Source organism: Rhinoderma darwinii, chromosome 4 (genome assembly GCF_050947455.1).
Source record: "Rhinoderma darwinii isolate aRhiDar2 chromosome 4, aRhiDar2.hap1, whole genome shotgun sequence".
Taxonomy (NCBI): Eukaryota; Metazoa; Chordata; class Amphibia; order Anura; family Rhinodermatidae; genus Rhinoderma; species Rhinoderma darwinii.
The window spans coordinates 32,872,541-32,884,097 of NC_134690.1; the positions used below are offsets into that span (position 1 = coordinate 32,872,541).

Below are 11,557 nucleotides of genomic sequence, written 5' to 3' on the forward strand. Positions count from 1 at the left end.
CAATCGAACACGACTTCCTGTTTTGTGCGTCGGAGGTGTGCGTGTTGTGATGATGTCACTGGTCGTAGTTTCCTCTTCCGGTTTTTCAGGCTGGTGGCCGGGACTTGCTTCTTTTTGATCGTCTCCGGGAATTTCCTTCTAACAGCGGCCACAATGGCGATGCAAGCGGCTAAACGTGCTAATGTGAGTCCTACAAGGGGCAGCGCCGGGCTGAGGGCTCTCCTCGTACGATCTGCTACGTGTAGTTATGTTTGATGTTAATTCTCTATATCCGTGACCTGCGACTCTTCATCTGCTGTGATACTACAACTCCCAACATTCCCTAGCAATTAATAGCGTTGCAGTTGTTGTTTAGACTGCCAGGGCATGCTGGGAGTTGTAGTTTCACTGCAGCTATGAGCGAGATTCAGTATGTGCATTGTCCGCAGCTGTCCGTCGTTTTAATGGCGCTCACTGTGCCTTAGAACTGATGTGTTAACTTTATTCTGCGGCTCAACACGATTGCGGCAATACCAAATTTATATAGCTTTTTTTTATTTTTATGTTTTACTACTTTTGCAGAATATTTCTTGTGTCGCTTTGTTTTTTTTGTCAACGGATTTGCGTGAGGGTTTATTGTTTGTCGTGAGTGTTGGTCATTTCGTTGGCACCATATTGCGGTGCATATGATTTTTGATCACTTTTCATGAAAATAACAGCCATTCTGGTGTATTTTCTTTTTACATTTTTACGGCGTTCACTGTACGGGTTAAATGACGCCATCATTTAATAGTCTGTTACAGACGCGGCGATTCCTATTATCGGTACTTTTACTGTTTGTTTTTTACATAATAAAGCATTTTTAAATGGGAGAATGGTTTTATTCTACATATTCGTAAACATTTCGTCTTTATTTTTAGGGGATTAGACTATGCGGACGGCTGATCGCTCCTATAACACTCTGCAATACTTCTGTATTGTGCCTGACAGCCAGAGGCAGGGCCTATTGGGTGCAGTAAGATGGCAGACGTGGCGATCGTTGTTAGGCCCCTGGCTCCCATAGCCACTCATCGGCACCCTGCGATCATGTTGCGGGGCTTGGATGGACTGTCTGAGCGAGCCCCCTCCCTTTGTCTGACCACTTAGATGCTGCGTTTTGGCATTGACAAAGGCATCTAAGGGGTTAAACTGTGGGAATCCGTTCTCGTCTGCTCCTAAGCCCGTGCCATCACTGCCGTAAACGTATGAGGGCTTGCGGGAACAAACCGCCAGCTTTGCCGTAGATTTACGACGCAGGGAAGGGGTTAAAGATGAACCTACGACAAGGATACGTGAAGTTTATTACGGTTTCCTCGCCTTTTAGATCTGAAATATTACAGAGAGACTCTGACAGGGAGATTTAAAGGGGTTTTATTACAGCGTCTTCCTCAGAGCTCCGCGATTTGTGGATAATATTGGTGTAAATGTAAAGTAGCCATGGGGTGTCAGGGCTCGTGCACAGGACCGCGTGCGCCGCCTGAGTCCCGTTTGTGATCCTGGGAAAGATAGGACATGTTCTGTCTTGCCACGGATCGGAGAGTTGGGTCCGTTTTCACTGGCACGATTGACCCACTGAAGTGAATGGGTCCGTGAAAAACGGCCCGAGTGGCAATCAGTCATGTGAACGAGGGCTTAGGAAGTGGAAAGGGACTTTTGTCAGAAATGATTTGTTAGTGTGAATAGTGCTTAGTGTGAACAGTGCCCTAAGAATGATTACAGCTGGAGGCAGTGATGTCAGGACGTCTCTTACTACTGATGACTGAATCTTGCCCTTCTTCTTTCAGATTCGCTTACCCCCGGAGGTAAACCGCATTCTGTATATCAGGAACTTGCCTTATAAAATCACCGGGGAGGAAATGTACGACATCTTTGGGAAATACGGCCCCATTCGGCAGATCAGAGTGTAAGTTAAGCTTCGTCTTGTCTCGGTATTACCGGGGTCTTCCTCTGTCTTCACGGTTCTCTGGTTGTATCGTGATGGAATAAATATGTGACTAAAGACATTAAAGAAGCACTCCAGCTGATTATTATTTTGCCTATATCGTGCAGCATAGGTTATTATTAATGAAGTGTCGAGGCTCCTGTGTTTGCCTTGTGTATACCTTGTGTTTTAGTTGATGTACCATTGATGGGTTGTCTCGCATCTTCGTGCCTTTTTCCACTCTGATATGGTTCTCCCAATACAGACTCCATTTCCCATGATGCTTTGCAGAGGGGCGGAGTCTCATCACACTGCACTTTCTCTTATACGTTACACTATGTCACTATGTCACAGGCTGCTGTTAGGGCAGCACACAGGCAAACTGAACAGACAGCCCTGGGGTCCTTTGTAGGTCCCCAGGGCTGACTGCATAGGGATTCCCCGGTCTTTGATCACATCACCGGGATTCTGATGACAAGATCAAAGCGGGGAGTTCCCTTTGATCTTGCTGCGGTCACGGACCACGGTGAGCAAAGGGTTAAACAGCCACGGTCCGAATGTTTTCTGACCCCAGCTGTATTTAGCAGGCTGCTCTAAGATCAGGAGTTGTTAGGCCTCATGCACATTACCGTAGCCATGGGCACGGCTGTGATTTTCGGGTCGGCCAGCCGCGGAGTTTCATCCGCGAGCTGCCTGCAAATCTAATAAGTCTCACCGCTGAGAATTTGTTACATTTGTATCCAGTCTAGACAATACCCTGTGGTCTAAATATCTTGCCTGCACTTCGAACTGATCCATTTTATCTACACTGATACAATGTAGCAAACTATCAGGACAGGAGAGAGACTTTGTGCTGCTGATGTATTGTAGCTTTAGGATTCCCTAGACCGGATACAATTGTAGCAAACTGTCAGCTGTGACAGGGTTTTTAGTCTTTGGCTGTAAACAAGAATGTTTCTATTCACTGACAGCAAACCTAAATCTTGAAAATGGAGAGGAATTGAAACAATAATTATTAGAAAGTTGCAGAAGATTTTATTATGTAATGTTGAAGCTTTATTGCTTCCCCGACCAATAACAATTGATCTGATAAATAGGGGATGTCCAATCCGTCCACTCCTTGTAATGTTACATATACTAATAAATCATTACAAACTATTGATAATGGCAAATAACGGAGAGCGGCAGTGACGCAGTCAGGGTTGCGGTGCCAAGTTCCTATTATATTATTCTGGACCAGCTCTACCTGGGACCCTCTACTTGTTTAGTCTATGACGGGAATGTGTTGTCAGATAGAGAACTCCCGAATACAGCAGGCACAGAGGAAACCCCGACCCACGGTCCGTGACCCCAAAGGGACTGCCCTCTAGGGTTGTCACGATACCAGAATTTGGACTTCGATACCGATACTTTGTGTAGTATTGCCATTCTCCATACCAAATGGATACTTTGCCAACAATAAGAGAAAAGAAAAAGTTCTTCCGTTTTCTGATGAGGCGCGAGGTGTGATGATGAATTTTGAACCTCCACGTGCCTCACATTAATAGTAATTAACCCCATCATGTTCCTCAGTCATAATGGACAACATTGGGTTAATGTGTGAGGTACATGATGGGGTTAATTACAATTAATGTGCGGCACATGGAGGTTCAAAATTTATAATACCTCGTGCCTCACATTAATAAGTGAAAGAAAGCAGTTTTTTTTATTTTATAACAGCGTAAACATCATAAATGACGCTATAAATGTGTTATTACGGTCGCAACGATATCGAATATGTGTATTTTATTAATAGAGACTGGTTATTGTAAAAAATGTGTGGTTTTTGTTTTATTATTTTACATTACCTAGCTTTTTTTTTTAACTTTTTTTTATTTTTAAACTTTAATGTACTGACATATATCTATGTACTGATAGTACACAGGCAGTTGTTAGGACGTACCTCAGTGTGCCCTAACAACAGGAAATATGGTCAGACAGCACTGGGGTCCTTCAATGTACCCTGGGCTGTCTGCCCATATATGGTATGTCCCTTGATTGCGTGTCAGGGATTCCCTGTGACTCGATCCAAAGGGCACCCCTCTTCTCATTTACCCCTTGAATGCTGTGATCGCGGCATTCAGGAGAATAGTGGTGGAGGTGAGGGGTTTCTCTGATCTCCGCCGTTAGAGCGGGGCTGCGGCTGTGTAATACAGCCATTGCCCCGCTCCTGACAGGAAGTGCGCGCGCGGTCAGCATGAGGTGATGCGGCCAGCGCTGCACTAATGAGAGGCAGCGCAGGCACTGAAGACAGAACATGTGGGTGTTTTGTAGTGCGCCCGCCATGTTCTGTCTTCAGTGCAGCTCCGGCCGCATCACCTTATGCTGACCGCGTGCACTTGTTATCAGGCCTCAGTAGCGGGGCAGTGGCTGTATCAGACAGCTGCAGCCCCGCTCTCATACATTCATGTGTTACAATGCTAAGCTATGCAGCCGCACAGCTTAGTATCTAAATACATGAAATAAACGTATCGAACCGTTTCAGGGTGCACGGTATCGAAACAGTATCAAAGTTTCGATTCATCGTGCAACCGTACTCGCTTCTTCAATCGCGTTACTTGAAACCCGATGACGCGATCGGAGACTAGCGGGACCCTCTGCAGTCATCTTTAGGGACTTAGAAATGAGCTTTAGGCCCCATGCCCACTTCAGTGTTTTTCTTCAGGGTGCTAGCCGTTTTTCTGACAGCTAGCACCCTGACCCATTCATTTCAATGGGGCCATGTACACTTCAGTTTTTTTTTGATGGTCCCGTTGCTCCGTTCCGATCCAAAGTAGAGCATGTCCTACTTTGGTCCGGGATTCCGTGACCGTGAGGCCCATGCAAGTCAATGGGGCCGTCAAAAAAACTGAAGGCACACGGAAGGCATCCGTGTGCCGTCCGTGTGTGACGGAGCTGTTGCCTAGCAACGGCCGGGCGGGCAGAAAAACATAACAGAAATATTACACTAATCGGCAGCCACTTGTCTCTATCAATCACTGATAGAGAAAAGAGGCTGCTGATTAAAAATAAAAAGCAGTTCATACGTACCCGGTCGTTGTCTTGGTGACGAGTCCCTCTTCTTCCTCCAGTCCGACCTTCCTGTATGACGCGGCAGCCTGTGATTGGCTGCAGAGGCGGTCACGTGGGATGAAGCGTGATCACTGGAGGCCGGCCTTCTAACGTCATCCTGACGTGCGTGACCGCCACTACAGCCTGTGATTGGCTGCAGCGGCGACAAGGATGAAACGTCATCGCTGGAGGCCGGACAGGAGGAAAGTAAGTATGAACTTTTATTTTTTATATTACATTAAAATTCTATTTTCCACGCTGAGCATGGTACTGTCCAGGGTGCTGAAAGAGTTACCGCCGATCAGTGCAGCCCATTAACTCTCAGCACCCTGGACAGTACCATGCTCGGCGCTCGGAAACGGAAACACAAAGTGCACACGGCCGTTAAACCGGGCACATGGATCCGTCAAAAACGGCCGTGTAAACGGTGTCGGAAGTGTGCACGAGGCCTTAGGGTTCTCTGTTCTGTACACCTGCTGTTAGGATACACTATATATTGTGTCTCATAGTGACACAGTGTATTGTAATTAGTATACAGGAGTATGCTGATACATTATAAGTATAAAATAAAGTTAAGAAGTTATCCCTTTACATGTCTGACTGATATTTGCAGCTCATTTTATGTGATTTGCCCAAAACCCCCCCCCCCCGCGCGGGCATCCCCATCTTATCTCCACCCCCCCCCCCCCCCCCCGCGCAGGTGTTGCCTTTCTGTTGCAGGTTTTGCATCCACATTGAATTCAATGGGGAAAGCCAGTGTTGCGGCTTTTGAGTCAGAATCGATGCAAAACCGCCACAAAAGTCGCAACTCGGGGAAAAAAAACATACTTACCCAGAACACTCTCCTTCTTCCTGCAGTCCGGCCTCCTGGGGCGATGATGTATCCCATGTGACCGCTGTAGCCAATCACAGACTTCAGCATCACATGTGCTGCAGCGTCATCCAGGGAGGCCGGACTACGCGCAGAGAAGAGGAAGGGGGTAAGTATGAACGGCTGTGTTTTTTTTTTCCCACAGCGAAAATTCAGTTAAAAAAAACGCATCACAGTGTGGTGAAATTTTTCGGGTGGAAGGTGCTGCAGGTTCCAGGTCGGATATGTTGCGGGTTCCAGGTCGGATATGTTGCGGGTTCCAGGTCGGATATGTTGCGGGTTCCAGGTCGGATATGTTGCGGGTTCCAGGTCGGATATGTTGCGGGTTCCAGGTCGGATATGTTGCGGGTTCCAGGTCGGATATGTTGCGGGTTCCAGGTCGGATATGTTGCGGGTTCCAGGTCGGATATGTTGCGGGTTCCAGGTCGGATATGTTGCGGGTTCCAGGTCGGATATGTTGCGGGTTCCAGGTCGGATATGTTGCAGGTTCCAGGTCGGATATGCTGTGTCGTTTTTATGCAGCGTAAACGACCGGTGGGAACCCGGCCTAAGTCATCGCTGTGGCCACTTCTGTCAGAGTTATGCTATCTACTGTAGCTCAATGCATTTCACACCTGGGGGAAACACCCCAACTCTGAATACATCAAGGAAGGGGAACAAACCCAGGACGAGCACGATGTCATTTAAGATCAGCAGAAGAAGCAAAGTGACTGAATGTTATCTGGAGGTGTAACCTGTGGAATGATTGGAGCTGTTCTCCATATTATACAGTGATGTCACCTATACGTTTCCTGCAGATGATTGACAGGTGATTTCTCCTTCAGTCCTGATAATGCTCGAGATGATGGCAATTAGTCTCACATTACTGGGAGTGACATAATAGCTGAGGCCGGGCCGCTCCTGACATTACAGGAACATCAATATGTGTTCTGTACAGAATCACCCATTACCGGATCCCGCCGCTGGCTGTTTTGCAGACTCTCGACAGATGTGATGAGCGATTGCATTTTAGTTTTCGTCACATGTAACGATTCCAAGAAACTGCATTAAAGAAATGAAGGGATTATTACTTATTCTTATGTACAAATCGTATTTAGACGCTCGGTAAATGCATTTAATCAGAACTAGACATATAAGACCGGACCGTGACGTAATGTAAGCCGGGATTTTATTATGTGCACGTCCCATTGTCTCGTCTTTTTGCTTTATAGATAGGAATAGTCTCCTTAATTACATACAATTAAGCTGTAGGTTATATGGGGAGTGGGGGTGTTATAACTTTTTTTTAGGCTAATATCCACCTTCTCCTGCACCGGATCCAATCGCTACCCTTAGGACATAGGGATCCTACATTCTAGTGATCCGTAGTTATGCTTCCTCAAAGGCCCCCACTAGTACTCTCTTCAGACCTATTAGATGGTTAAAACTAGAGATCCCCCTTAAGGCCAAGCTGAACTAAATTCTGTGGGACTTTAGTAGCTATTTGGACAATTCCGTTAGCCATTTATGATGTAGTAAAGGCAAATCGTTCCTCCGTATTATTGGAGCTCAGCTGAGCTGTTAGGAGAGGGTCTATTGACTAGCTTGCTAATGGTTTCCAATGACAGCCGGCAGAATTATGAATGCTGCTCTGAAGTATAATAACTTTAAAACCTGTTTTCACCTGTTTTTACTGTTTTTTATTTTACTGTTTTTTATTTTACTGTAGTAATCAATGAAAATCCCTAACATTGTTTTTTCTGTCTCTTTCAGCGGCAACACACCGGAGTCCAGGGGTACGGCATATGTCGTATATGAAGACATCTTTGATGCTAAGAATGCCTGTGATCATCTTTCCGGGTTCAACGTGTGTAATAGATACCTGGTGGTTTTGTACTACAATGCAAATAGGGTAAGTTGTGTTATACAAGATCTGGATTTCAGTATATTTCAATAATCCGACATCTAATAGACAAGTCCGGCATTTATTATTGGCTCAGAAGCGCTTGATAATCCAGAATCTCACCAAAAGAGGAAATAAAGACAACCATTAGAGGGTTGTCTCATGAAGGCCACCCCTTTCTATATTCATATTAGGACATCATAGAGGGGATGAGCCAAAACTGTTTTACGAAGATGGCTGTCAGACACTGCTTCTTAGCCAATCAGCATCTCCAGGAGTGTTTTCAGTGGCACTGATTGGATGAGAGCAGTTAACACAGTGGACAGTGTCTTCCTAAAAAGGACTCCTACCAAGTGTCATTATAAAGAGTCTCTGTCCCCACAATATCAGAGCCCTATCTCCTACATAATGTGATCGGCGCTGTAATGTAGAGAACAGCAGTGGTTTTTGTTTAGAAAAATGATCTATTTTCACCAAGTTATGAACTATTTTAGATTTATGCTAATGACTTTCTTAATGCCCAAGTGGGCGTGTTTTACTTTTGACCAAGTGGGCGTTGTACAGAGGAGTGTATGACGCTGACCAATCAGTGACCAGTGTCATACACTGCTCTCCATTCATTTACTCTGCACATAGGGATCCTGCGTTATTCACTATGTGCAGTCTTATACTGACATATTAACGTTACTGAAGTGTTTAGACAGTGAATAGACATTCCTTCCAGCCAGGACGCGATGTCTATTCACAATCCTGACACTTCAGTAACGTTTGTGTGGGACTTAGTCACACAGCACATCGAGATCACGCTGTGCTGTCATTTGCAGCGAGATCTCGCGAGATTACGCTTACTGTGCTGTAAGTAACACACAAACGTTACCGAAGTTTTCGGGATTGTGAATAGACATCGCGTCCTGGCTGGAGGTGATGTCTATTCACTGTCAAGACACTTCAGTAACATTAATGTGGGGGTAAGTGACAGCACACGCTGTGCTGATTACATGAATGGAGAGAAGTGTATGACGCTGATTGGTCACTGATTGGTCAGTGTCATACACTTCTCTCCATAATGCCCACTTGGTCTAAAGTAAAAACACGCCCAGTTGGGCATTAAGAAAGTCATTAGCATAAAGCTAAAATAGGTCATAACTTGGTGAAAATAGATCATTTTTCGAAATAAAAAACACTGCTGTTACCTACATTACAGCGCCGATCACATTATGTAGGAGACAGGACACTTATAATGTGGTGACAGAGCCTCTTCAAGCTGGGCGCCAGGCACAGTTTACATTCCCCCTCTGATTTTGGGAGCTGTATTGTGGAAACTCTTGGCACATGTTAGTTTAACCCTTTAAACAAGAGCATCTATAAGATGTAGTCTCATCTCAGACAACTCCTTTAAAGGGGTTTTCCACTACCGAACAACTGACGACCTATCCACTGGATAGGTCGTCAGTATATGATCGGCGGGGGTTCGACATCCGGACCCTGCACCGATCAGCTGCTTTCGGGCACCGGACATCCATGCCGGAAGCAGATGGCTCCTGTCACGAAATAGCGGGTGAGCTGCAGTACTGTATTCGAGTGAATAGGAGCAAAGCTGCAGCTCTGCGGCACGGCCGCTATACAATGTACAGAGCCAACTGCTTCTGGCTCCGCACACTGCAAAGTGCGCAATGACATATGTCGCCCGCAGGCAGCCGGAGCAGCTGATCGGTTTAAGTGACGGACACACGCCAATCATATACTGATTACTTCTCCAGTGGATAGATCATCGGTTATGCAGTAGTGGAAAACCCCTTTAAGTCTTGTAAGCCACCGCTAATGTTGATTCTTCGGATGTAGGGGGTCATTGTCCCCATCTCTGTGCTGTGGCCACTTTATCTGCATTATATGATGATACAAGTGCTCCATTTATCATGTGTTTATTATTAATTGTAATATTTTATTCTGTTTTATTCTTTTCTTTTTTTTTTTTTTTTTTTTCAGGCGTTCCAGAAGATGGACACCAAGAAGAAAGAGGAACAGCTCAAGCTTCTGAAAGAGAAATATGGAATCAACACCGATCCCCCAAAATAAAACTGGATGTATTTTTTTTCTTTTTCTATACTTTGAATTTTATTTGGTTCCTGAGTTTTCTTGTAAGGGAAGGACACACGGACTTGTATTGTAAGGACTGAATATTTGTACGTTTTTCTTACGATTCTACGTGACATAAGGAGTCTGCCATTCATTGAAAATGTCCTTTTTGACTTTGGGGACCCCATGGTGGATTCAGGGATGAGTGTGGCGGTCCCGTATGTTTCATGCTGATCATAGATCGGATATAGATACCAATAAACACAAATCGCTTTCATCCGTATCTTATAAGAAAGTCTCATTTGTCGGGTTTTTCCAGCGGATCCCACTCTGGCGAGCCCGGGCTGGACGGCCATTCATTTGAATAGCTGCAGTATAATATTACATTTTCCCACATTGGATCGCAGGGGGTTTCAAAAGCAAAACACTTGGTTATGGGGTCCGTTTATAATTATAATAATGCTCAACATTCAGTCATCTGCAATTTTAAAGTTGGCCATGTAGTGGCGCTATTTTCTTTTTTTTTTGCGCCGCACAGGTAAAACTTTAAATGAAACAAGAAGTGATATTGCTTTGACTAATGCTGACATTCTATTTTTCTGAACACGGTGCCCTCGTGTCATCCATCATGTATATAAAAATAGAATTCATGTTAAAAAAAAGACAAATCACCAGTCAAAGTTCCAAATGCTCTCACATTATCAGTCATTCCTTGTCATCTCGCGGGTGACGTCTTGTAATATCCCGTTCAACCATTTCTGAGAATTATGGGTAACATCTATTGAAGTACTTACAGTGCTTGTCGCCCAACTTTACTGGTCTCCTGCATGGCAAATCAGCAGATATCGCAGCAGACCAACGACCCTGATTTTTGTTAGACTGTCCCATAAATAAGAAGGGCAGGCGTCTGCAAATTTGCATAAAAAGTCTATACTACCCATTATTTTGGGGGTGGGGGGGAGATGAGGTGTGCCTGGAACGAATGGCTTAAAGGGGTATTCCCAACTTAAACATTAGGATATGCCATTATGACCGATGGGGGTCTGACCTCTGGGACTCCTGTGCTCCTGATGTGCATAGAACTGCAACACGTCATACAGGTGGAGGGGGTTGTAGTTCCATGGAGAATTACTGTCCACACAGACGGCTGTGTTTGTGTTGTATGGATCTGTAATATAGCCCTCAGTCACACGTTCTTTCTTCTCATGGTTTCATAAGGAAGATTGTGGTTTGTTCCATCAGACATTTAAGGGCTTGTCCACACGTAACGGTATTGCTGCACATTTTCCATCCGGAATTGCGGACGGAAAGTACGCAGCAGAATACAGTTGCAGCAAATTGTTTGAGACTTGATTTAAATCTCATCCAGGCGCCGCGTAAAATTCCCATCCAGAAATTGTCCTGCGGTGCGTATTTTTCGTACTGCAGCACATCCATTCCTGCTGCGGAAAATGGACTGAATTGCTGCATTTTTCAGAGGAGACGTGACCATCCCCCAACATTGAGAAAAGCGCAGACAAATACGCACCATTTTCTGCAGTAAAAAAAATGCAGGAAATGGTGCGCTTTTTCCGCAGCGGATTCTCTGTTAGTTTCAACGGAAATGCTGCAGAAGTTTTCTGCTGCAATTCCGTTACGTGTGGCCAAGCCTTTTATACTGTAGTATTCGTGCCTAGATTCATTACTTCTAAGAGGGAAC

General features: G+C 45.1%; 1 protein-coding gene across 1 annotated transcript; it reads left to right on the forward strand.

Moving 5' to 3' along the window:
• Window positions 1–59: 59 nt before the first annotated feature.
• Window positions 60–10,141, forward strand: SF3B6 (splicing factor 3b subunit 6). The gene is made up of 4 exons (XM_075863852.1): window positions 60–183; window positions 1,803–1,921; window positions 7,653–7,791; window positions 9,769–10,141. The coding sequence occupies exons 1-4, from the start codon at window positions 154–156 to the stop codon at window positions 9,856–9,858; spliced, it is 378 nt and encodes a 125-aa protein (XP_075719967.1). The 5' UTR covers window positions 60–153; the 3' UTR covers window positions 9,859–10,141.
• Window positions 10,142–11,557: the final 1,416 nt, after the last annotated feature.